Source organism: Leptonychotes weddellii, chromosome 1, assembly GCF_054177405.1.
Source record: "Leptonychotes weddellii isolate Sample4059 chromosome 1, ASM5417740v2, whole genome shotgun sequence".
NCBI classification, from domain to species: domain Eukaryota; kingdom Metazoa; phylum Chordata; class Mammalia; order Carnivora; family Phocidae; genus Leptonychotes; species Leptonychotes weddellii.
The window spans coordinates 118,673,332-118,699,545 of NC_138369.1; the positions used below are offsets into that span (position 1 = coordinate 118,673,332).

At 50.7% G+C, this 26,214-nt stretch overlaps 1 protein-coding gene across 3 annotated transcripts; it reads left to right on the forward strand.

Moving 5' to 3' along the window:
- Positions 1-7,097: 7,097 nt before the first annotated feature.
- Positions 7,098-22,090, forward strand: ECE2 (endothelin converting enzyme 2). Of its 3 annotated transcripts, XM_081830602.1 has the most exons (20): positions 7,098-7,212; positions 7,319-7,441; positions 8,219-8,305; positions 8,653-8,788; positions 9,010-9,225; positions 9,687-9,811; positions 9,915-10,061; positions 10,217-10,282; positions 13,831-14,019; positions 14,722-14,864; positions 15,247-15,361; positions 16,718-16,828; positions 17,798-17,896; positions 18,001-18,078; positions 18,627-18,730; positions 18,939-19,049; positions 19,175-19,242; positions 19,400-19,590; positions 19,717-19,812; positions 20,531-22,089. In XM_081830602.1, the coding sequence occupies exons 3-20, from the start codon at positions 8,219-8,221 to the stop codon at positions 20,705-20,707; spliced, it is 2,259 nt and encodes a 752-aa protein (XP_081686728.1). In that variant the 5' UTR covers positions 7,098-7,212; positions 7,319-7,441; the 3' UTR covers positions 20,708-22,089. The 3 variants fall into 3 exon arrangements, with proteins under 3 accessions (XP_081686728.1, XP_081686737.1, XP_006738199.1); XM_081830611.1 differs by lacking the exon at positions 7,319-7,441; XM_006738136.2 differs by lacking the exons at positions 7,098-7,212; positions 7,319-7,441 and adding an exon at positions 7,825-7,942 and having other exon boundaries at positions 20,531-22,090.
- The last annotated feature ends 4,124 nt before the right edge of the window (positions 22,091-26,214 follow it).

Consider the following 26,214-nt stretch of genomic DNA (forward strand, 5'->3'; position numbering starts at 1 on the left):
GTCAGGCAAGGAGGCTCTTAGAGGCGAGGAAGGGGAACTGGGAATTGGGGGGCGGGGCGGGACCAGAAGCCTGGAGTCTGGACAGCATTCCAAAGGGGGGACTCCGGAAATAAGCTGGGGGTGGGGGAAGGTCCCATACCGGTTAGGTGTGCTGGACTGTGCGAACCCGCCGACGCGAGAATAGCTCAGGCGGGTGGGTGGTGTCACCGCGGTTGGCGCGTTTGTGTCGGATTGGTCTTTGGGTCTTAACTGTTTATCTGGAGTGTTTCTTTGACTGCCGGTCTGTGTCTGTGTCTGCCTATCTATGTATCAGTCTATCTCTCTGTGTCTGTATCTGTTTCTGCGCCCCGTATCTCTTTGTGTCACAGTCTCTGTCTACTTCTGTTTCTTAGGAGTGTCTCTACCCTTCTGTATGTCTCCATGCTTGGCCCCCGTACCTACGCGCCACTGTAACCATCTCCTGAGTCTGTGTATTTCGGTCTCTCCTAGGAGGAATCTCGGTAACTGGGCCGACGCGCGCGCACCAGGGCAGACCCCCCACCCCTGCTGCTGGCGCCGAAACTCGAGCTCAAAGCGCCTCCAGCGCACCGCAGTTCTCCTGGCCCTGGAGGTTCGGGCTGCGCGCGCCGTATAGGAGGAATGAATGGTGGCGTCGCGGGGGGCGCCCTGGCTGCAGGTGACGCGGGGGAAGCCGGGAGCGCCTGAGGACGCGGCGCGCGCCCGTGGGTATCCGGAGGTAGAAGACGAGGGACAGAGGGTACGCCCGCCCGCGTTGTGGGGGGTCACGTGACAGTTCCCGCTGCACAGACGGGAAAGGTTCTCTCTCTCCTACCCGCAGCGGGCCGTCTGCAGCCGCGTCACCTGCTTGCTAGCGCGCAGGGGCTCTGGCGCAATCACTGGCCTTGGGGGTGGGGGGAGGTCCCACATTTGGCGTAGCTGACGACAGCAACGATTAGGGTAATAAGCCTCCCGTACATTCAGGCTATACCCGAGGCTGAGGGGGTCTCCACTGTCCCTGAAGCGCTTTACCTCCTTCCCTTCAAATCACACAGTTAGTGAAGTTGCCTGGTGCTGGGTCTCCTTCCTCCAACTCCTCACCAAGTGTTAGTCCCAGGGATGCAGAGGCTAATGCCATGGTGGCTGCCCTCAGGGACCAGGATTGGCGACGGGAGTAGTGCCAGAGAATACGTCTGTGTAAGATTCACTCAAGGCCTCAGACCTAGAGGCCCATCCCTATCAAGTCCTCCCCAGCTGCATCCTGCCCTCTGGGATGAGGGCCAAACCTGGAGGCCTAGCTGGAATGAAAGGAGCCCTGAGATCTGGAGGGACAAGAGATGCTGAAGCTCAGGGTCACTAGGAGAGAGTCCAGAAAATTCTACCCCCACTAGAGGTTGTCTAGAAATGGGTTCCAATCCTGGCTCTGCCACTTTCTGTATGACCTTGAACTGAAGGCCCCATAATTATAGTTTTAAAAAGTACATTCATTTTGGGGTGCCTGGCTGGCTCAGTCAGTGGAGTGTGCCGCTCTTGATCTTGGGGTTGTAGGTTCAAGCCCCACTTTGGGTGTAGAGATTACTTAAAAATAAAATCTTAAAAAAAAATTCGTTCACGTTCACTTGTAACATTTTAGGAAAATACAGAAACTTGCATGAAACCTTTGACAGATACCCCTCCAAGCTTTTCCTCATCCGTTTGCATAATATGCATACCTCTCTGAGCCTCCATTTTCTAGTCTGAAGCATTAGAGATGATAGAAGCTACATTAAGGACAGTTTTGTAGATGAAATTGTTGTCCTGACATGAAGTGGATTGTCTCAGGAGGTAATGAGCTGTCCCTCACCAAAAGTGCTAAAGGGACCAAGAGAGTTCTTGCCAAGCATGAGATAAGAGCGCTGGTGGGGAATTGAAATTATTCTCTTGTCTACTCCCAGAATGAAAAGATTGGAGAAATAACCATTGAACTTGGAATTCATTTGGTTAACTCCTTCTTAAATAATCTTATTCCTGTCCCTGTTGTGTGTGGTAGGTCATGATTAAAGCAAAAGACCTAAGTACAAAATTGGTAAAGATACAGAATGATATAAGCTACAGCTATGTTGTAAAAATGGGGGGGGGGGAGTGTTCTTTAAATTGTGATCCTCTACTTAAAATTCTGAAGTTCTGCATCACTGTCCATGAGATGAAAATTCATTTTCACAGCTAAAATGAAATTATGTTTGTTTGGACTTTCATGACAATGCATTGAATTTCTCAACTGAAAGTCTCTCAAAACCTAGTGGACTTGATCCATATGTTCTAAACAGAATACTATGCTTTTTGACACTTGAGTAATAATAGCAATTTTATTCAGGTGGAAACTTCAGGCCTGTGTAGTAGGTTGGATAGGGCCCCCCTAAAATTTACATCCACCTGGAACCTCAGAATGTAACCTTATTTGGAAATAGGGTCTTTGCAGATGTAATTAGTTAAATTAAGATGAGGTCATACTGGATTAGAGTGGGTCCTAAATCCAGTCACTGATGTTTTTGTAAGAGGACAGATGCACAAAGACACATACACACAGGGAAGAAGGCTATGTGAGGAAGGGGAGATAGGAGTTCCTACAAGCCAAGGAACATCAAGGATTGCTGGGATCCACAAGAAGCTGGAAGAGGCAAGGAAAGGTTCTTCCCTAGAACCTTCCCAGGGAGTATATGGTCTTGCCCATACTTTTATTTTGGACTTTTCACCTCCAGAACTGTGAGAGAATAAGTTTCTGTTGTTTTAAGCCACTCAGTTTGTGGTACTTTGTTACAGCAATCCTAGGAAACAAATGCAACCTGTTACAAATATTTGGGGTTCATCTTTTTACATCTCTGGCGACTATGTTTCTCCTTCCTTAAACTCTCTCTGGGGCCCTTTGCTCTCACCCTGTTGAAGGAAGTCCATACCAGGAGGGTATTTCTGGGACTCATTCTATTTAGCAGAGGCTGATAAATCACAAAAAAGAATAAGGCAGATCTGTGCGGATTGACATAGTAAGATCTCCAAAGCCTGCCAAAATGTCACCAAATAATGACTGTAGAGTGTGATTTCATATATGGGGGAAAAAGTATACACACACATTTATGCATACACACCTACACACACACACACACACACACACATACACATACACACTGTGTGTTTAGGTATGTAAATGCATATAAAAGAAAGATCTGGAAGAATACATGCTCAACTGCTAATAATGGTTTTCTCTGAGGATGGTACTGGGATCCTCGCAGGTGGAATTTCATCTTTTTATTCCATATACTTATGGAGTATATTACTTTCACAATAAAAAGTTTTTGATGATTTTTTTAAAGGTTTAAAACTAATGATATAGACCATTTACCAAACATCACACTCTGGTCCCAGACAAGTCAATTGACTTAGAAGAAAGAATATTAGTTACGAGCATGGAATTTAGAATCAAATCAAGGATCTGCCTTCTACCTGATGTGTGATGTTGGGTATGTTGGTAAGCTTCCCTGTGTCTTAGGTTCCTCATCTGTAAAATAGGGACAATGATACTGCTAGACTATATCTTATTGGGTCATTGTGAGGATTAAGTAAATTAACATATGTAAAGTCCTTAGGTAAGTGCAAGACAATAGAATTGTTAGCTATATATTCAGGAAAGCATAAGGAAGAAATTAAAAGTAATCTCATCATTAGATATGTTAACATTTTGTTGCTGTCCTTCCGATCTCTTTTTTAAAATCTGGGCTTTTATACATTTTTGCTTCACAAAAATGAGATTTTGTAACCCTTTTACTCCCCCATTTCATTCTATATGGAGAATGTTTTCCCAGAGCATTAACTCTTCCTTCCCATCCTTTGTAAATGTTACATTGTTATCCCATTGTATGGTTGTTTGATTTATTCAACAAGACCTCTACTCTTTTTTTTTCTAGTCCTCTAAGCTTTTGTTTGTTTAAAGATTTATTTATTTAATTTAGAGAGAGAGAGCTGGGGGAGGGGCAAAGGGAGAGGGAGACAATCCTCAAGCAGACTCCCCACTGAGCACAGAGCCTGAAGCGGGGGCCTGAAGTGGGGCTCCATCCCAGGACCCTGAGATCATGACCTGAGCTGAAATCAAGAGTCAGTCGCTTAACCGACTGAGCGACCCAGGTGCCCCTGTTTGGTTTTGTTGTTATTACAGACCGAGCTGTGATGAATAAATCTTGTAGGGAAAAAATGGTCCCAATATTTTGTAGCTCCTCCAATCAAGTAGTAAATTCTATTTCTCCCTCCCTGAATCTGGGCTTGACCATTTGACTTGTTTTGCCCAATCAGGACATTAGGATATGTGGGACAGGCAGAGGCTTGAAAACTGTTTACATGCTGGGGCTTGCCCCGTTTTTTTGTTTCTGGGAATCCTTAGCCCACCATATGAAGGAGCCTGGGCTAGACTACTGGAAGAGACACCACATAGAGCCAGGGCCCAGTCATCCCAACTGAGGCCCAAACATGGCAGTGAAGCCATTCAGCTATACCATCCAGCTCTTGCTGAGCTGATGTGGAACCAAAGAACCATCCAATCAACCTGAAGTACATAAGAAATAATAAATGTTTGCTATTTTAAGCCACAAATTTTGGGGAGGTTTGTTCTGCAGCAAAAGCTAACTAATACAAACATCCTATAGATAATGCTTATTTCCTGGAACAATTTCCCGGAATTAGACTTTCTGGTTCAGAGTATATACACTTACACCTTAAAAAAAAAAAAAGATTTTATTGATTTATTTGAGAGAGAGAGCGACAGATTGAGAGAATGAGTGGGGGGAGGGGCAGAGGGAGAAGCAGACTTCCTGTGGAGCAGGGAGCCGGATGTGGGACTCATCCAGGGACCCTGGGATCATGACCTGAGCCAAAGGCAGACGTTTAACCAGCTGAGCTACCCAGGCGCCTACACTTACACCTTTTGACTCATATTGCCAAAAAAGTTATATCAATTTATAAACCACCAACAATCTAGAGTGCCCATATTTCCCATCTTTGTCAATACTGGACATTAATGTGTCTTGTTATCTTGACGACTACGTTGTCCTTCTAAGTTTAGCATATAACTGTTGTCCATTTCCTCTCAATTCACAATCAATTTAGAAGGGAAAAAAAAAAAGACCAAAAGAAAGATTATTTTAGGAATACGAAAAGAAGAGCAGAAAAGATAGAGAGGAAGGAAATAATAGAATGAGAGAGAAAAAAAGAGACAAAGGTGTTAAACATAGAGAAAAGAAAATAGAATTATAGAGTAGAGCAACCTCCAAGCCTCTCATACTAGGGTATTTAACATGTAATCAGGAATAGTTATGAGCCTAATAAATGATTTGAATCAGGAAAGAGACATGGAAAGGAAATGTGCATTTAGGGCAAGCCTGGTGAAACTGAGAGCATTGTAAAACTAGGTACCAGGCTCTCTCCTACGTGGTTGCATGTAATTGTCACAGCAACTCTCTGAGACACTGATGACTGTTCCCATTTTACAGATGAAGAAAATTAAGGGTCTGAGCTTTCAAGTAACTTGATAAAGATCATACAGCTGATCAAGATTTGAGCCGAGATTTGAGTCCAGTTCTGTCTGGCTTGAAAACTGATGTGTTTCCCCTTACCTTTGCAGAGAAAATGTGACAGAAGACCAGCAACTAATGTTGGGAGGAAGTATATCCTCCTTTTGATTCCTGTTGCCAAAGTGCTCTCCAGAAAGCAGCCAGAATGCCTGGGTTTGAATCCCAGCTCTGCTACTTACTAGCCGTGTGACTCTTAGTCTCTCTATGCCTCAGTTTCCTCATCCGTAAAATGGCTTCATAATCACCACGAGGGTAAAAGAGAACCTAGATGTAAAGGACTTACAACAGTGGCTGGCACATACTAAAGTGCTGTATAAGCTTGCTATTTCCATTGTGGCATGGAGCAACAGGACTATTTCTAAGGAGCCTGTTGCCAGGAAGTTCTTACATAGTAGCTTTGGTTACACTCACATGGTCATGCCATGGTGGAATTTCCCATGGGCCAGACTGCCCCTGCTGCCACATTCCCCTTCATCCAGCTTTGGGGGTGATAAGGGAAAGAGGTGAGTGCTGTGATGCCACATTGTCGTCAGAGTGAACACAAACAACTTCGGAAAACTGTCCCAAGTGGATATTCCAAGGCCTTGCTGCTGCAGACCCCAGTATGGCTGAATGTGAAGCTTCTTGCTCAGGGAACCCCTAATTAACCTAGAACCCATCTACCTGGAGGGACTAGAACAGCCTTCCTCCAACCTTAAAATTCTCATTTCTATCCATAGGATTTTAACAACAGTAACACAAAAATAGCAGCTCACACATTGAGTGCCCTTTACATGCCAGACACTGTCTTTTGACATGGGTACTATTCTTATTTCAATTTTACAAGTGATGACATTGAGTGTGAATCCAGAATCTTTCATCCTACCTATAACACTCTACTGTCTCCTATTTGAGAACATGAAATTGGCGGTGTGTGTGTGTGTGTAAATGCCAAAGAAAGCGATCCAACATTCTCAGCCTGATCAATTCATCATCCACCCCCCTTCTCAGCCATAAGAGCAGCCCATATTAGAACCTCATGCAGCAAGCTGAGGACTGAGGTGAGTGTCGAGAAATGGATTATGGATTTGCCACCATTCTGAGCCTTCTCAGGTCAAACTCATGTACTCTGTTGGGGGAAGAGGGAGGAGGACGAGGCACTTTTTTTTAAAACTGTGCCAAAAAAACCCACTAGGCACTCTTTCAGTGCAGCCAACTGCAACACCACCAGGCCTGATTAAGGAATGACAATATGGAAGGCAGATGGCAGATGCATAGATGCCACACTATTGCCTTTCAGTTAAATATTGCTCGGTTGTTTTTTTTTTTTTTTCTTGTAAACCTCCCAAATAAAATGGTTTGCTTTCCTCAAGTTAGAAGTGTTAGCACGTCTTTTCTTTAAATATCCGTGCATGACTGTTTTTTTCCCTGCCAATTTGTCACCATCTGTAACCCTCCCTTTGTGAGATGATCTGATGACTACGATTATCTCGGGGAGTAGAAGTGCAGTCTGGAAGCAACGGGGAAGAGTAGCGTCAGAGTGTGGGTTACGTGTGTGTGCTGTCCGCGTGGGCCGTGGGCATGTACAGAAGGACAGTGTAGTTTGTGTGTTGGCTCGGGGTGCCTCGTAGAGGTACAGAAGGTGAGTGTGCAGTGCGTACACTGTGTGTGTGTCTTGCGTGTGTGTGGACCATGTGTTGGGCTGAGTGCCTGCCTGTGTACTTTGGGTCTGTGTGCTCTCTGGGTAGATGCCGTGTGGACGGCCTGTATGTGGGTCGACCCCCGTGTGCTGCTCTTTGTGCGCTGGCTGAAGAGGGGCTGTGTGGACGGCTGCGGGCAGATGTTCCTCCCGAAAGCATCATTTCCTAAAGGTGTTTAAGGGGGATGGTGAGGGCCTGCAATGTGGCGAATGGGGCCAAGAAATATCACCAGGGGTTGGGCCTGGGTCAAAGGCATGGAAATTATGGGTGGCTTGCGAGAGGGTAATGCTGGGAGGGGGGCAGGCTGATCCTGAAGAGGACAGGGGTCCGGGCGTCACCGGAGGGCGGCCGCGGGCACCGGAGCGACGCCCGGGCACAGGGCGGGTGGCGGGCCGCGGCCGGCGCGCTCCTCCCCCACGTTACCCCCCACCCCCGGGCGCGGCGCCGCGGCGGGAGGGGGCGCGGGCAGGCGGGGGCGGCGGGGGCGGCGGGGGCGGCGGCGGCGGAGCAGCGAGGGGCTGCGGCAGCGGCCTGATGGCGGGCGGCGGCGGGACCGGGCCGGGGGCCGAGGCCGCGGCCTGGGCGAGGGCCAGCCGCCGGGAGCCCTAAGGTGCCTCCCGCCCCTACTCCACCATGAACGTCGCGCTGCAGGAGCTGGGCGGCGGCGGCAACGTGAGTGGGGGCCCCGGGCTCCGGGGAGAGGACTGCGTGGAGGGGCTGAGGCCGAGCGGGCAGGAGGCGTCGGCAGGGGCTCGGGCTGGCCGAGAAGGGGCTGCGTGCCTGAGGGGGCGCGGGTCGGGGGCGCCCCAGGCCGGAGAGCCCGGCAGGGGAGGGGGGTCCTCCCTGCGGACAGGAGGGGGCCCGGCCAGGCCAGGGGCACTGGGGCAGGGCAGTGGGCAAAGGGCCCTCTCTGCCTGACCTCGGTTGGCGCCCCCGACTGTCTGGCAGATGGTGGAATACAAACGGACCACGCTGCGGGAGGAAGACGTACCTGAGACCCCCGTAGAGGGCGGGGCCTCCCCGGACGCTGTGGAGGTGGGCAAGGGGGTTCCCCCTTTCTCGCCAGGCCCCAGCCCTGACGTGACGCCTGGCAGACCCAGGAGCTCTGGGCTGACCTGGAGGGTCACCTGCCCCCACCTCAGCTTCATCTCTGGCCTCTGCGCTAGAACTATGGTGAGGCGACTGTAAGCCATGACGTTGCACAAAGCGGGCTCAGGACTCAGCTCAGACCGCCTTGTGCCCCTGTGCCCAAAGTCAACCCCTTTAGCGTCTTTGCTCCATGGCTCTGGAAACTGCCTGTGTCTTCACCCTTTGGGAGGACTTCTGTGATCTTGGATTCCCACCAGCAGCTTGCTAGCTCACTGGCACCCTGTGTTCCCCAGGTGGGATTCCGGAAGAGGACAAGAGACTTCTTGGGCTCCCACACCCCACTGGAGCTGGTCTTAGCAGCTGTCTCTCTGCTGCTGGCTGCGCTGCTCCTGGGCTGCTTGGTGGCCCTGGGGGTCCAGTACCACAAAGGTAGGGTGGGCCCACACCTGTCACCAGCCCTCCTAGCTGTGGGGGTGGGGGTGTCCGGGGGCTCAAGGGCCACTAAGGTTTTTTCTGGTCAGGCCAGTCTTCCCCCAGCTTTTCTCTCTCCTCCCAACCTTCTTGTTGTCATGGCCCTTCCCAAAGCATTTGCCTTTCCCAGACTCACCGACAGTCCCCTACCCCCACCCCCACCATGTTCCCTGCCGCAGACCCATCCCATAGCACCTGCCTCACAGAGGCCTGCATTCGAGTGGCTGGAAAAATCCTGGAGTCTCTGGACCGTGGGGTGAGTCCCTGTGAGGACTTTTACCAGTTTTCCTGTGGAGGCTGGATTCAGAGAAATCCTCTGCCTGATGGGCGTTCTCGCTGGAACACCTTCAACAGCCTCTGGGACCAGAACCAGGCCATACTGAAGCACCTGCTTGGTGAGTGGGGCTGTCGGGGAGGCATTGTGCCAAGTAAAACTCACGCCTGGCACAGGGCTTTGCATTTAGGTACTCAATAAATGTCCGTGACTGAATGAATAAGTGGATGACTACAAACTCTCCTCGGGTGGGGGATGCAGAGAGCAGGGGGATCCTGAGAGGTGGAGATGGGTTTGAGGGGACAGACCTCTGAGTATATAAAGAAGGGACTGTCCTCTGCACTCTGTTTGGATCACTGCTGAGGTGTGGTAGGCACCAGGGAGTCTGTGGTGTTTAGAGATCTTTGAGGGTTTCCATGGACAGGGGAGAGGAAGTCACTCTTGGCTGTTTCAGACAGTCTTCCTGGGTCTACTTTAGGAGGACCGCGCCTTCACAAGGCAAGGAGAAGGACCAAGCAAGGGCCCAGGACCCCTCTCAGCAGTTAGCATAGTTGCCAACTGGACCTGTGTCCTACCCCACAGAAAACACCACCTTCAACTCCAGCAGCGAAGCTGAGCGGAAGACACAGCGTTTCTACCTCTCCTGCCTGCAGGTGGAGCGCATCGAGGAACTGGGAGCCCAGCCGCTGCGAGACCTCATTGACAAGGTAGGACCCCTGGGGGAGGTCAGGATAGGTCTTGGGAGAGGATGTGGCCCCAGAAAGCTTTGGGGGCCCCTGTGCTATAGTTTCCACTATGGTCTCTACTCAGATTGGTGGTTGGAACATTACGGGGCCCTGGGACCAGAACAACTTCATGGAAGTGCTGAAGGCAGTAGCAGGGACCTACAGGGCCACCCCCTTCTTCACTGTCTACGTCAGTGCCGACTCCAAGAGTTCTAACAGCAATGTTATCCAGGTACCAGTCTGGAGAAGGGTTGGGGGGAACTTATGGACCATTTGCGGAGCCCAGACTCTCCTCCCCTATGACAGGCAGGCTGGGGTGGCTCCCCCCTGTACAAGAGACCAGGTGTGTGTTGGGGGAAGGCTCACTCCCGTGACTTGCTATTGCAGGTGGACCAATCTGGGCTCTTTCTCCCCTCTCGAGATTACTACCTAAACAGGACCGCCAATGAGAAAGTAAGAAGCATCCTCAGAACACCCAACCCCACCCCTCTATTGAGCTGGGCTGATGCTTGTTTACTTTTCCCTTTGCCCAGGGTCATAGTGGGCAAGGTGAGCCTGTCCTGTCACCTAGTGAGCCAACTACCCTTCCTTCCTTCTTTATCTCTTCACTCTTCCCTCATTTTCTCCCTCCCTCCCTCCCAGCCTTCCTTCTCACCCTTCTCTCTTTCCCTCCCTCCTTTTCTCCTTCCCTTCCATTCCTTCTCCCCTTCTTTCCTTCCTTCCCCTTATTCTTCTAGGACCACATTTTATAGGCCTCTGCCGTGTGCCAGGTGCAATGGGGGAATTCTGAGATGTCCCCCCAGAGCCACTGCCACACAAAGCTTGCAGTGTAGATGGCTTCATGGACCTAGACAGCTGAGAACGGGCTCAAAAGGGGGTCTCTAGGCTTTAGGAGAGAGTCAGGTAGTCAGAGGTTTCCTAATGAGATTGCATCTGAGCCGGGCCACGTAGAATATCTAAGAGTGGGTGAGGGCATGCTGGGTAATGAGAAGAGTTTAAACAAAGTCTTGAAGAAAGATAGAGCTAAGGCATGTTTGGACCATGAGAAGGGGTCCAGTTTGGCAAAATGTAGAGCTCCAAGCAGATGACAGGCTGGACAGGTGGGTAGGAACGAGTTGTGGAGGGGACCTGGAATCCTATACAATAAAACACTGAGTTTTATCATATAGGCCTCTGAGAGCTGCTGCATGCTCCAGAGCAGGAAGGGAGCAACCCAGTAAGCAGTGCTTGTAGATGCAAGAGAGGGAGCCTGGAGATGAGTTAAGGCAGTAGTACTCTAGGCTCTGAGTCTGTAAGGGCCCAAATGTGGGAAGTGGCAGAGGGAATATTAGGAAGGGGAGGATGCAAGAGACATAACCAAGTGCAAATCATGAATTGCGGGTGACTGGGTGTTCAAAGAGAGGAGTAGGAGGAAGAGATAAAGACAGATGAGGCTGGAAGCCTGAGTGATGGTGGAATGGAGGAGTCCTTGGAGAACCAGGGGTGCCTGGAGGAAGAACCGGCTCAGAGCACAGTGGGGAAGAGGAGACAGTGTGACGTCACAGGAAAAGGGCAGACTCTGGGTCAGACCTTGATTTAGATTCCAGCCCTGTGGCTTGGTGCAAGGTGAAGCGGTTTCTTCATCTGTAGAACAGGGATCATAGCATTTACCTCCTATGGTATCTATCTGGGAAAGGGGGTACACCAGCTTATGCAGACACTCAGAGAGTGGGAGCCACTCATTTTAGATGTGTGATTGTGAGCAGCCTGGGTACTGTCTATCTGGGGAGGTCAGCAGGCAACTGTGGAAGCTGGGTGAAGTCCCGGAGAGAGGACGAGGCTGGAGGGAGCCGAGGGCTTGTGGGGCATCTCCTTAAAAATGTAGACAAAGGCTCGGGAGAAGTGAGAGGCAGGAGAAGATTACAGAGGGGAAAGAAGCAGATTCTTGCCTTTTAAGGGCAGTGGGAGGAAGAGAGCCAGCGAGGTAGGCTGCTGTGGAGTAACACTACTGGGAGACTCATTTGCCCTTTCTTTGGTTCTCAAACACTGAGCATTTCTCAGCCAGACCCTCCTCCAGGCATGTGGTAAACAAGACAGTGCCTTTGCCCTCTAAGTGGGGGAGAAGCCATGAAGCAGCTTGGTGTATCCTGTGCGCAGTTGCTGGGACTGTCACAGAGGGGCAGCACGGCATTCCCAGACTGTCACAGGGGACCAGCCTCGTCCAGGGATAAGGGCAGGCTGCCATGAAGGGAGAGGGTTCAGGCAAAGGGAAGAGCATATGCAAAGACTCTGAAGTGGGAGGGCATATAAGCCATTGATGGACCAGAGAGGGGAGTGGGGTGGGGGTGGGTGGGCCAAGTCCTTTGGGGCAGGGATGTAGATTCATATTATGCATGGACACCGTGGATCAGATTTAGCATTTATCCCAAAAGAAATGGAAAAGGAGGGGCACAAACAGGTGTGTGGTTTAACATCACCTGAGTCAGGAGAGGAGAGAATTTTGAGAATGCCGGAGAGAACCACATGGTTCAACAATTGGGAATTGGCGGGAGAAAGCTTCAGTTCAGCTCTGTGTGTTGCTGGTTGTCTCAGGCAGGAAGCCTGGGCCAGCATCTAAGGGAAGCTGCAGCATAAAAGGTTCACATAGGAGAAGAACTGAGAAGTAAAACAGGGTTCAGGAAAGTCTCAGTGTAAGTCTTCAGCTAAAGGCAGGGAGAAAAAGGGATAAGTGAGGTGGGTGGCGGCAGGGCATGGTCAGGATGACTGGTTGAGCCAACCAACCCCTCGGGAGCTGGGATGACCGGGACTGGCCCTCAAATCTCTTTCTCTGACACCTATCAGAGGGCAGCAAGGAAGAGGAGAGGTGGGAGAAAGAAATTTTGAAGTATAGGGAATGGATGTTAAGGGATCTGGAACTTTTCAATTGAGTAGAAGAGGAAATGGCTTTCGGCGATTAAGGGAGCCCAGGGTGGGGCTTGAGGGGCAGAGTGAGTAGTGGCCCCTGGGAGGAGGGCCCCAGGGAGCTGGTGCTGAGCAGTGCTGAGGGTCTGTTTGCAGATTCTCATCCCTTCATTCAACAAATATTTATCGAGCACCTACTATGTGCCAGATGCTATGTTAGAGCCGAAGGCTACGGTGGAGAACAGAGAAAAACAGCCCCTACCTCACCTGAGCAGGAGTGCCAGCAGGTGCTGAAGCAACAGGAGTTCACACGGGGCCCACGTAGTGCTGGGGCCATGGCCGGAACTGCCAGGCCTGAGCCACATGCGGACTCTGGCACCTGCTAGTTTGTGGTAGGAGTCAGGTCATGTGACCTTCTCAAGCGCATTTCCTCATCTGTAAAGTGGGACTTAGACCCACTTGATGGAGTCGCTTTGAGAGGGAAGAAAGATACATTACCTGTAGGGCCCCAGCAAAGTCTGATACATGTGTATACATGTGGTCATTAAGTATTTCTCTTCTGCACCTTTCTCCCACTTGGAGACTAGAAGGGAGCTGAGAAAGCAGCAAGGTTGAGGCCTGGCTGGATGGGAGATGGAAGGCCATTAAAGCTGCTATGGACCAAATTCCCTGTGGGGTCCACTCAGCTGTTAAGTGAAGGCATGTGGTCATCGATGTGCTGAAAAAAATAGAAGGGCCTTAGGAAATGAGAAGGCAGAGCAATGCGGGAAGCAGGTCCATCCACCGGACAAATATTTACGGGACACCTGTTCTGTGCTAGGCCCCGTTCTAGGCCCTAGGGGTGGAGGGGTGAATAAGCTGCTGTAACTTACAACAGTGCTCTCCTGAACTTACCTTCTCTTTGGGGAAATAGATGATAAGTAAGTACACAAATAAATAAACAAGATCCTAGCAGATGGTGGTAAGCAGTATAACAGAAACAGAACAGGACTGTCCAAGAAAGCTTCTGAGAGGAGGGTCAGCAGAGGAGGTGGTAAGTAGAGGCAGGGGCCAGAACAGGCCCTCTCAGCCTTGGGTAGGACCTGTTGCTGGGCTCCCAGGATGACTCCGGGCCTTGCCAGGTCCTCACCGCCTACCTGGACTACATGGAGGACCTGGGGATGTTGCTGGGCGGGCGGCCCGCCTCCACACGGGAGCAGATGCGGCGGGTGCTAGAGCTGGAGGTGCAGCTGGCCAGCATCACAGTGCCCCAGGACCAGAGGCGGGACGAGGAGAAGATCTACCATAAGATGAGCATCGTGGAGCTGCAGGTGGGGCAGCTGGGGAGCAGAGTCAGCCGGCAGGGCCCAGCCCCTGGAGCAGACCTCCCCGCCCTCCTTCCTGCCGCCTTCCTGTGGCAGCCAGGCCTTTCCGCATTTGCTTGCTTTCCTGAGAGCTTCCCAGCCGCTCTGTTACTATTCAGTTTAGGTCACCTCTCACTAGGCCATCCCCTGGTCCCCTTTCGTGTTGCCTAGGGAATGCACAGAGGGATCATGGTAAAAATCTATAACAGTTTGTACAAGATGTCCGCAAAACAATCAAAAGAAATTTGGAAGCATCTCCTGGAGGGTCCTTACTGTGCCAGGAACCAACCCTTCAGTTGGATGAGGGAGAGGCTGGGTAAGGGGGTGGGGAGTTCCGAAGGAGAGACCGGTTATGTAGGGACCCTGGATGGTGTCAAGGGAGTTGGATTTTATCAACTGTTGTGAAAATATTTGAATGTGCCCTAGCTGAATATTATATAGGGTGGTTTTTCTTGTATAATAAGTGATGGGGCTCCCAGATTGAGGAGCACTTGGGCCTGGAAAAAGGTTTATTGCAGGAAGGGGCTACCAAGCAGCTACTAGATGTTGCCATGGCAATGGGAAGTGTTCCCAGGCTCTGGCATATCAATGGGGGAGGGGTCTGCTGGCAGCCAGGAGGACAGGCAAGGAGGCTTGAGATTTTTTTTTTTTTTTTCTTTTTGGTTGTAGGCCCTGGCGCCCTCCATAGACTGGCTGGAGTTTCTGTCTTTCTTGCTGTCACCGCTGGAGCTGGGAGACTCTGAGCCCGTGGTGGTGTATGGGACGGATTATTTGCAGCAGGTGTCAGAGCTCATCAACCACACAGAGCCAAGGTTGGGAAGAGCCCAAAGTGTGGGAGGTGGGGCTCAAAGCTCCACGCAGGTCCATGCAGGGACTGGGCATGGGGTCTGACACAGCCCGACACAGAGCAGCATTTGACCAGGCCTTGGACCTTCCAGACATCGAAGAGAATGTCTGCAGGCCGTTCCCCTAGGCTGGGGCTTCAGGGGGCCCATTTACACTCTTTATTCCCACACCTTGCTCCAAGCTGACTTCTGCAGGCAGGTGTGTGGTCCCAGGGTGAGACAGAGGGATTCTGGGACAGCTCCTACATATGCCTCTCAGGACTTCTGTTGCCTGCACATTCGTGGAGCAGATTTGGGGTGGAAATGGTACCGCACCTGCCCTTTCCTTACGTTCTGGTCTGGATGCCAGCATCCTGAACAATTACCTGATTTGGAACCTGGTGCAGAAGACAACCTCGAGCCTGGACCACCGCTTTGAGTCTGCACAGGAGAAGCTGCTGGAGACCCTCTATGGCACCAAGAAGGTGGGATTTCTGACTCTGCCCCACCTTCCAGTCCAGCCTAATGTGCCTGTGTGTCAGGCACCATGGCCTCATGGTAGAGTGTGGAGCATAGGCATAGGAATCAAGATGACCTGGGTTGCCATCCCAACGCCTTCATTTTTTGGCCTACGGGACCTTGGTTGGGCATGTCACCCGGTCTCTCCGTTTCCTGGTGTGTGAAATAGGAATAGCTTGCAGGGTTGTCTTGAGGACTGAGCTGATGTAAGTGAAGCGCCAGTGCATTGTATGCAGAGGCACTCAGCTTTGATGGTGATGCCCAAGAAGAGGGAGAAATGCAGTTCTTAGTTTCAAGATGCCCCATCAAGTGAGGGACATGGACGTGTAAACATTGTATTTTAGGGTGATGAGGGCTCACATTGTGTGAAAGACCTTTGTGCTACAGAACAGAAGAAGGGATAGCACATCCTACCTGGGGGAGGGGGAGGCATCAGGACAGTCCGTTATGAAGAGGTGACATTGGAAGAATTAGTTCACCAAGGGAGAAAGGGAGAAGGGCATTCTAGGCAGAAAGAATAGCAGGTGCAAATTCCCAGAGGCCAGGAACATCATGGGCTTGCATGTGCTCTGTTATGAGCTTGGGAACAGGCCGACTTAGAGGCTGAGGGCGGTGAGGTCGGCCTGGGGCAGGCCATGAAGGGACCCGAATGCTTGGTAAGAAGTCAGGCCTTGATTCTTTCAGCAATGGGGAACCATGGGATGATTTTAAGCAGAATAACCCAGTTAGATTTATGTACTGGATGATCTTTCTGGCAGCTAAATGGAAGATGGAGGGGAGGGACATGGGAGGGGGATGAGTGGAGCCAGAGTGTCTAGTTAGGAGGTGACTGCAGTCTTTGGGCCAGAGATGATAGTGTTGTAGGGCAGGGAAGTGGCAAAAGGATGGATAGGGGAGAGGACCAAGAAGTCGGGGTCGTAGACACTGGTGATAGATTGAATGTAGGTGTAGGGAGATGGAGGAGGCTGGTGACTTGCGGGTTTCTGGCATGGGGGACTGACTGGTTAGAAGACTGGGATATGGAGCTGAGCAAAGAAACTTCTGGCCCCCGGTGGGCCCCTTAGACACTTAAGAGGAGGAGAGTACTGAGCGCAGAGTGGGCAGCACACATGTTCCTCCTGAGGTTTTGCTGCTGGAGTTGACACACTTTTCAGTTCTGCCCTTTGTTTTCCCTGGAGTCTGAGGGAGAGATGGCAGCACGCCAAGCCCAGGTTGCCATTGCTCAGAGCCGAGAGGGCTGGCTCCAGAGACAGAGAAGAGAAGGGCCCTCAGACTGGAGAACAGAGCCATCTCTGGGAGGCCTGGCTCTTTGTCCCTTACAGTCCTGCATGCCAAGGTGGCAGACCTGCATCTCCAACACAGACGATGCACTGGGCTTCGCTTTGGGCTCCCTCTTTGTGAAGGCCACGTTCGACCGGCAAAGCAAGGAAATTGTGAGTCTTCGAGGTTCTTCTAACTAGTGTTCTTGTGTTAGTTCAAATCCACTATTCATTCATGTGTGTACCTGGGGGGGGGGGGGAGGGGGCAGGGACTGAATGGAAATTCATCAGTAAATGAACAGTAATTACTTTGGGTGGTAGGATTAGGAGGGGTTCTTTTTGTCTTTTAAAGTTCTCTGTGTTTTCCAAATGTTCTATAATGAGTTTATGTTGCCTATAGAGTTAGGAAAATAATATTCATTTATTGGGAGATGATAATGAGTGTGCTTAAAGTAGTATCTGCAAGGATGTTTCTTGCAGTGTGGCTTATAATAGGCGGAAACGAAAATAGCCGAAATGTCTAATCATAGGGACTGGAAGAAAGATTATGGTTAGGGTGGATTATGAGGCAGCCTAAAACTCATGATATATTGTTAAGTGAAAAAAAAAGAGTAGTTTACAAGATACCAGGTCTCTGTGGATAGGTCTGTTGCCAATGTAATGTTTCTACCATTGTATGTTGCACAACATAATTACATGTTATATAGGTACATCAGGGCAGGGACAGACTCTCAAAGTAGATAATCAAAATGTTAAAAGGAGTTATCTCTGAGTGATGGGATTATAAGTGGTCTGTTTCCTTCTTCGCCCCTTCTCAGTTTCCCAAATTTTCTGCTATTAATGCCTTCTTCCATAATCAGATAAAAATCAACGCACTATATTAAATTATATTAATTCAACTAACTTTTTGTCAGTTAAATTTTTTTATTAATTAGAGAAAAAGTCACCCGCCATCTCAGTATCTTCACAAATGGTGTTTCCTTCTCATCTTCCCAAGATGCTCAGCTTTACTTCGAGTCTGGGGGCCCTCCCACACACTCCCCTGGAAGGACAGGGATGGGGCACTGGGGTGGACTGGGGGGGCGGCGGGGGATAGAATGCATCAGTGCAGCGGGAGGCCAACTTATGCCCCCTTCCTTCTAGGCTGAGGGGATGATCAGCGAGATCCGGACCGCCTTTGAGGAGGCCCTGGGGCAGCTGGTTTGGATGGATGAGAAGACCCGCCAGGCAGCCAAGGAGAAAGTGAGCCATGGCCAGGGTTGGGCTGCCATCTTCAGGTGGAGATGGAGGATACAGTTTTTTGGGGGGGAGCCTGGGGAGGGAAACCCTTAACCTGGTCTCTTCAGGCAGACGCTATCTATGATATGATTGGTTTCCCGGACTTCATCCTGGAGCCCAAAGAGCTGGATGATGTTTATGATGGGGTGAGTACCTGGGCTCACCAGTGCTGAACTTTATCCCTGAGGTGGTGGGAGGCAGGGCTCTATTCTCCGTCAGTAATTGGGGCTCAAGCCCTGGAAGGGAAGGAGGTGCCTGTTGGTTCCTTTCAGAGGCAAGTGTGGGCAATGGACACTGTTCACGTGCTGGCTCTGTGCCAGGCTGCAGGCTAGGCAGCAGTAGAATGCAGTGTTCACAAATCCTGGTTCTACTCCTACCTACCTGTGTAACCTGGGACAAGTTATATAATCTGTCTGGGCCTGAGTGTCTTCATTTGTAAAACGGGGATCCTATTGGCACCAACCTCATAGGGTTGTTGTGAGAAAAGAAGGAGGCAGGATGTAAAACAATAAAGCACCAGCAACATAAATACTCTTTTAAGTATCGGCACTTATTATTTCCTAAATATTTTACTCTTATTTTGCCGTTGAAGAAAACTGAGGCTCAGAGAGGTGCTAATTAGTAGCCAAACCGGGACTATTCTCTTCTCCAACATGTTGTCTTGCTTGCTTTCTGCTTCCCACCACTCCCATAGTATGAAGTCTCTGAAGATTCCTTCTTCCAGAACATGTTGAATTTGTACAATTTCTCTGCTAAGGTGATGGCTGACCAGCTCCGCAAGCCTCCCAGCCGGGACCAGTGAGAATGGGGGGCTGTAGACACTTGGGGCAGCAGGAGAGGTAGGGGAGAGTTCCAGGGCTGGGGAAGGGGGTGGCAAGACATCTCAAACCAGAAGCACAAGGTCTTTGCAGGAGGTAGGTCTTTGCAGGAGGTAGGTCAGGGCTGCTGGGCTGGGTGGGGCGTCAGGAGCCTCAGGAGCCTCAGCCTCTCCCTCTTGCTCTCCCAGGTGGAGCATGACCCCCCAGACAGTGAATGCCTACTACCTTCCAACCAAGAATGAAATCGTCTTCCCTGCCGGCATTCTGCAGGCCCCCTTCTACACCCGTAACCATCCCAAGTGTGTCTGAGGCAGGAGGGGCTGGGTGCTAGGGCCTGGGCCTGTGGAGAAGCCGGGCACAGGGCTGGAGGTGGGGTCCAGAAGTTCCCCCACCATGTCCTCATGCAGCATTCCTCACCCACCAGGGCCCTGAACTTTGGTGGCATCGGCGTGGTGATGGGCCATGAGTTGACACATGCCTTTGATGACCAAGGTAGAGGCCCCTGGAGTTAGTTGCCCCCTTCAGCTTAGAATTCCCAGTGGTTCTTGGAAGGCCTTGGAATATTGGGAGCAGGCCCCCCGGGAGCCTGGAGTCTGCTGGTGGAAGGCTTCTCTAGTCTCGGCGGGGCGCAAAGGTTAGTTCTCCTCAGGGCGCGAATATGACAAGGAAGGGAACCTGCGGCCCTGGTGGCAGAACGAGTCCCTGGCGGCCTTCCGGAACCACACGGCCTGCATGGAGGAACAGTATAGCCAGTACCAGGTCAACGGGGAGAGGCTCAACGGCCGCCAGACGCTGGGGGAGAACATCGCTGACAACGGGGGGCTTAAGGCTGCCTATAACGTGAGTGGCCTGGCCGGCCTCCGGTGGCTGAGGCCCACCTGCCCAGGGGGGCTGGGGGGGGCTGGGCAGTGGGTGGAGGTGGTGGGCAAGCCCTGACGGACTTGCCGCCCCTGTGCCTGACCCCAGGCTTACAAAGCGTGGCTGAGAAAGCACGGGGAGGAACAGCAGTTGCCAGCTGTGGGGCTCACCAATCACCAGCTCTTCTTTGTGGGATTTGCCCAGGTATTGCCCTCCTAGGAGATCTGGGGCCTGCCCCTCTCCCACTCCCTCCTGGGCATGTTGTTAGACGTCTGGGGCATGCAGGAAACGGACTGGGAAATGGGGCTGAAGGTGGGGTGCGGAAGGTGGTCTGGGAAGGTCTGGTGCCCAGAGCTTCTCAGCGGGGGCTCATGAAGCATGCCAGGAGGCCCGAGGAAGGACAACTCTTCAGGAGGCTTTTGTAGATCCCAAAGGGGAGGGCTGCCCTGCTTGAGGGGCAGAGGGTAGGGTACAGGATTGATCCCCACCACATTCCTGTGAGGTGGCTTTGGAGGAGGCAACTAAAGCTTGCGGACAAAGTGGTCCATCCGGGGCTACCCAGGAATAAAGCAAGTGGCAGAGCAAGGACTCAGGTAGGGTCTCTTCAAGGCACTTTGCACTACTCCAGGCAGCCTCTGGGGGGCGTGCTTCTTCCCCTCAGTTGCATCCATCCTCGGCAACCCAGTGTCCAGGGCAGCTTTGAAAGGCCTTCAAGGAATTTGAGAGGGAGGGCACGTTTCCCTCCCTCGCTGCTGAGAGCAAGGGGTTGTAGCTGAGAAGCTGGCCGTGTCCTGGAGGACTCTTGAGCGGAGGGGCTGGGGTAGTGGTGGTTTGTGTCCCCAGGAGGGCTCTGCTGCAGCCCAGTCTGTGGGCCCTACCTGCACTAGATACCATATGTCCCCATGTCTGTCCTGGCCCGCAGGTGTGGTGCTCAGTCCGCACACCCGAGAGCTCTCACGAGGGGCTGGTGACCGACCCCCACAGCCCTGCCCGCTTCCGCGTGCTGGGCACTCTCTCCAACTCCCGTGACTTCCTGCGGCACTTCGGCTGCCCCATCGGCTCCCCCATGAACCCAGGGCAGCTGTGTGAGGTGTGGTAGATCTGGGGCTGGGGAGAAATAGCTCGCTGTTGCCAGGACCTGGGGCAGCTTGCCCAGCAAGGCTGTTTGCTCCAGGTTTAGAGAAGGCAAATGTGGTATGCCCTCCATACCACAGGGGACATGAGTCCCGGTCCTCCCTCAAACACCACATTGTGCCTCTGCTTTGGGGGTACCCCCTGCCTCCAGCAGAGCCCCACCATTCACTGTGACATCCTTCCGTGTCACCCTGCCTGGAAGAGGCCTGGGGGGGAGGCAGGCATCAGCTCCCACGGAAAGGAGTCTGCCTCTTCTAGTCCTAAGATCACTTGACTTGGTGGCCTCGGGGCCTGCTGTGCCTGTCGCACTCGGACCACGCAGGGCCTGGGTGGTGTGCCTCCCATACTTCTCTCCGAGGCCCGCTCAGTGCCCACTTGGGAGTGGACCCAGCCACTTTCAGCTCCACTCTCAGGGGCTACCCCCCAACCCATGTTCCTTATGCTGCTTCTCCCAATACTGCTGCCAACCCTCACTGACAGACCAGCTGTGCTCAGCTCCTAGTGGAAGCCTGAGGGCCTTTACAAGCCCACCTGCTGCCTCCCAGTTTCCCTGGGCTCAGAGGGGAACTATGTATGGTGTGTATGTGAAGGGGATGCTGGTTCCTGTGTCTTGGGGCATAAGTCATAGGGGCTGTACTGGTCCTCCCTGGCCCAAGCAGAAAAGCAGATAGAGCAGGGAGAGAGAAGGACAGAGTTTATTTTTACAGGGAAGAGGGTGGGGAGGGAGGGGTCTTGGCCCTGTAGGACCCTATGCCAATAAATAGACACACCTCAGTCAGCCTGTCTCTTCCTTCAGTCCTGTTTTCGTTGATTCATTCACTCATTCCACCAATATTTATTGAGCACCTACTCTATGCCAGGCACTCTTCTAGATACTCATTTACTCAGTCACCAGACACGGGACTGAGATGTGAAGCCTCAAGGAGACAGAGAAGGAGAGGCAGGATGGAAGAATGGAATGAAGTTGAGTTGGCCTGGGTGGAGTACCTCCTTGTGGTCACATCCCCATCACTGGCTGATCTACAGCTGGAAGGATTTGCCTCTGCCCTCCACTGGTGCATGCAGCCAGGCCTAACACTGAGCCTGGCTAATAGTGGGCCAAGGTCAGCTTGGAAGAGGGGTGGCCCTTACCCTGCAACGGAGGGAAGCCCTGGCCAAGGCGGCCTGCCATTACCTGCCGCTCAGAGCACACGCCCCTGCTTCTGGCTGAGAAGACATGCATTTCCCCATGGCCTTGAATGCCCAGTACCCCTGAGAGTCACTTACCCCACCACACATACTCATCAAGGCCTACCAAGTGCCAGGCACAGAGGCTGCGGGTCTGGCTGCCACCCTCCAGAGCAAGGGAGGGACAGGAGCATTTATTCAATATCCCGTGTGTTCCAGGCACCTCTGCTAGGTGGCTCATTTTTTTAAATTCATTCATTCATTCATTTATGCATTCATGGATTTAAAAAAAAAATGTATTGATTACCAACAGCGTGCCAGGCACTGGTGATGCAAAGATGAATAAGACGGTTCCTTCCCGTAGATCGTTCTTCTAATGGCAGGTTCACCTTCACGAGCTCATCTGATCCTCCTAGCAACCATATTTTGTAAGTGCTCTAGTTTCCATTTTACAGATCTAACCCTCAGCACTTCACTGCAGTCAAAGAGGCCTGGCTTGAACTCGAAGACTGAATAGCTGTATGAGCTTGGGCTTGTTCCCTCACCTCCCTGAGCCTCAGTTTCTTTATCTGTAAAATGAGAACCAGAGCAAGGTGGTGACGGTGGAAAAGAGTCATCTCAATTGTCTTTAAAATTCAGTGTTCTCCAAAGTCTAAGTAGGGGTGGGTCTGTTGAGGGTAAGTGAAACTTTGGCAGTGATTACTGCTGGGGCCCTGGGTGATGGTACATGTGTCCCACAGTCTGTTTCCTGCCCCTGTGTCCTAGCCCCATCAAGAACTGTATGTGGGCCCCTGTCATACTTGGAGGTGCTGGCTGCTCAGAAAAGAAGACTGTGGCCTCAGGAACCCTAAGACCGAGGGAAAACATGGCTGAGCCTCTGGAAGCGTGACTCTGGGAGGGACAGCAAAGTGTATTGGAAAGAGGAGAGCCATCCCATCTGGAAACCTGGTTCTGGCTCCAGCTCTGCAACTTCTTAGCTGTGTGATACTAGGCATGGCTCATCCCCTCTTCAGGTCTCAGTATCCTTAGCATTCTCTAAAATAAGTAGGTTAGATGAGATGATCTCCAAGGACCAGTTCAACATTAGTGTTTTAAGTAGTGAATTCATGGGCTTAGCAAATATTAAGAAATGACATGTGAAGTTTAGGTGTTGCAGAGAGAATAAGATTTATAATGTCAGAGATCTTAATGAGTGAGGAGAGAGGCTTGGCAGCCCTTCCCTTTACATCTGTTTTTAGAGGCCAGTTTAGGATGCTGACCAGTGGGCCGCTATGCATTGAAACTCCGTCTTTCCAAAAAGGTCAAAGGTCAGCTTTCATTTACTGAGTCCCTATTTTGTTAAGCCTGTGCTAAGCACTTTAAAATCATCTCACTAAGTTCCCACAACAACTTATAAGAAGGTTCTCTAACTGTGTCTATTTTACAAATGGGGAAACTAAGAGAAAAAACTACATAACTTCCAATGTCAGATAAGACAGATTGCATTAAAGTCAGACGTGGAACTCAGATGCTCTTAATCTCCACCGTTTATTCCTCTAGGTCATGACTGAGTTTAGACTTATGCATAGAACTCTGTCTTCTGGTCAGTGTCATTGCACAGACCATCACTAGCAGGTGCATTTCCGTGTCACCCAGCTCTCCTGGACCAGGCATATGTGACAACCAGGTAGCTGCGGGAAACCTAAACACATGTTGAGCTGAAATTAAGCCAGGTAGCACCTGTTTGTTGAACACTCTGCAGGTGCTTGGTTCCAGAGGCAAGGCAAGGTGAACGTCAGCTGACAGATGTAACCTTCACCCTTAGTGGCCCTGCCAAACTGATGAATATGCATCTGTGATATGCTCTGGTGTGTTAAAGCAGAAGGGGGAGTAAAGGGTGGTGCTCCTGGGTGGACACAGGAGAGCAGTTGTTGGTAAGGTGCTGGGCCATACCCTACGCTGTCCCATTGAGAAGTTTGACCAATTCCCACGCAAAAGGCAACATATGTCAAACAATATGATTTCACACTTGGAAGCACTCTGGAAATTTTAGTTTGGAAGACAGTCTCTCATAAAATAAGCACAGTTTCAGTGGGCTTATCATGACTCACAAATAGAGAATCCCAACAGTTTCTCGATGCCCAGCTCCGAACTCTAAAGAGCCCCCGATGGGCCATTATTATACGTAAAGATGATCTGAAGATGAATGCAAAATGAATTCATTCATTCAATAAATATTTATCAAGGCTTACCACAAGCCAGGCATTAGGTTGGTGCTAGCGACAAAAGATGAATAAGAAACAGTTCCTGTCCTCTAATAGCTCAGAGTCTGGGGGGGAGAGAGAGAGAGAGAGAGAGAGGGAAAGAGATGTATCAAGCATGGTGGGAGCACAGGGAAGAAATGCATAACTTGAAGAGTAGAACAGGAAAAGCTTCCTAGACAGGCGACATTGAGCTGTAGTACAGGGGATGGGAGAATTTGCTAGCTAGAAAACAGTGAAGGGCATTCTATACAGAAGGAATAGCAATGTGAAAAGGCCAATGATCCTGAAGGGGCAAGGCATGTTCAGAAATGGTGATAGGGTGATCAGGTGAAAGGGGCATGATGAGAGGTGAGAGTCTGAAGAAGGGAAGCTGTAACAGTACTTATGAAAAGAGGAGATTGTAACATCCACTGTCAGTCCTGGGGATTAAAAGTGAGAAGGGTCACAGTGCAATCCGTTTGAGAAATATCACACAAAGAAAATAGGAACCCAGTGGAAATGCTGCAATGCTCTGTCCTGCCAGGAGCACTTCTGGTGTTATGTAAATGATGCTTTGGGTGGCAAGGTTCTCAAATGAATGGAACCATAAGATGTGTAGCTCTACAGCTCAAGCCATGAGTTTGGGGACAGCATGGATGGCTTCTGGATGCAATTTGAAGGTGCTAGGAAAGGGACAGGTGATGGGATGCCACCGATTAGAGAGCAATTTGGCCACAAGGCTGGGAGTTTGGCCAAATGGTAGGAAGGAGTGCTTCTGGGAGGGCAATTTGACTGAAATGAAGCTTGAGGCAGGACATCAGTATTATCATGTGGCCTTGGAAATAACTGCTAGACATGTGTATTTGGCTAGAGAGGATTGGGGGCTTGAGTACTTGGAAGTGGGGAGCAGGGGACAAGAATATCTCTGCCCTGAAGATTTGAGCTGGTTGGAAAATGACAACTGGCTTCTTCCCAGTTGTCAGAAACCCAGCTAGGCACTTTATATACATTGTCTTATTTCATTTTCAACACACAACTTACAAGGGAGATACTTTATTACTCACATTTCATACAGGCAGAAACCAGGCTGGGAGAGGTTAGGAAGCTTGCCCAGGTATCACAGCTAGTGAGAGGCTTCGTGTGGTTTTAAACACCGGGTTCTCCCCACCCTTTTTATTTCGAAACATTTCTTTCTTTCTTTTTAAGATTTTATTTATTTATTTATTTGAGAGAGAGAGAGGTTGAGAGAGAACGAGCAGGGGGAAGGGCAGAGGCAGAGGGACAAGCAGACTTCCCACTGAGTGGGGAGCCCGATGTGGGGCTTGTTTCCAGGACCCTAAGATCATGACCTGAGCAGAAGGCAGATGCTTAAGGGACTGAGCCACCCAGGCGCCCCTATTTTGAAACATTTCAAACCTACAAAACAGTTGAAACATAGTACAACAAACAAATACTTTTCATCCGGAGGCATCTGCCATTAACAGACTGCGCTTTGTGCCACAACATCACCCGATCTCCTCTAAGGTACTGGTTGGGATACAATTGGTATAAAAGACAAAATCTGAGATCTGATAGAAGGAAGTCATGGAAAAAGGAGAGATTTAGAAGAAATCTACAGATGACTGAAGAAAGCATGACAATGTATGGACATCTTGAAGCCAGAGATAGAATAGGCAGAACAGCCATGGACTGCCCAACTTCTGTCAGCAGACCAGGGCCAGGGAAGCCACTTGTGATGGAAATGGAAGGTCGTCCCCAGAATCCAAGCACCGAATGAAAACAACAGGTTTTAAAATGGGCTATACATTTATATCTATATGTATATTTAGCTGACATTCATTCAGTGCTAACCATGCTGTGCTAGCTGTTTTTTTAAAAAACAAACACTTTCTGCATTCTTTAATGCCTCAGAACCCACAATAAAGACTCCATGCCAAATGGTGAGTGTTCCCACCAGATGAGGGAGAGGAGTTACTTCCTCTTTTCTCACCTTCTGGATGCACATAGCCCAGACTGAAGAAGAAACATGGAGGTTTGCTTGAAACAATCAAGAGCTTGGACCACTGAATGATCAAGGTTCAAA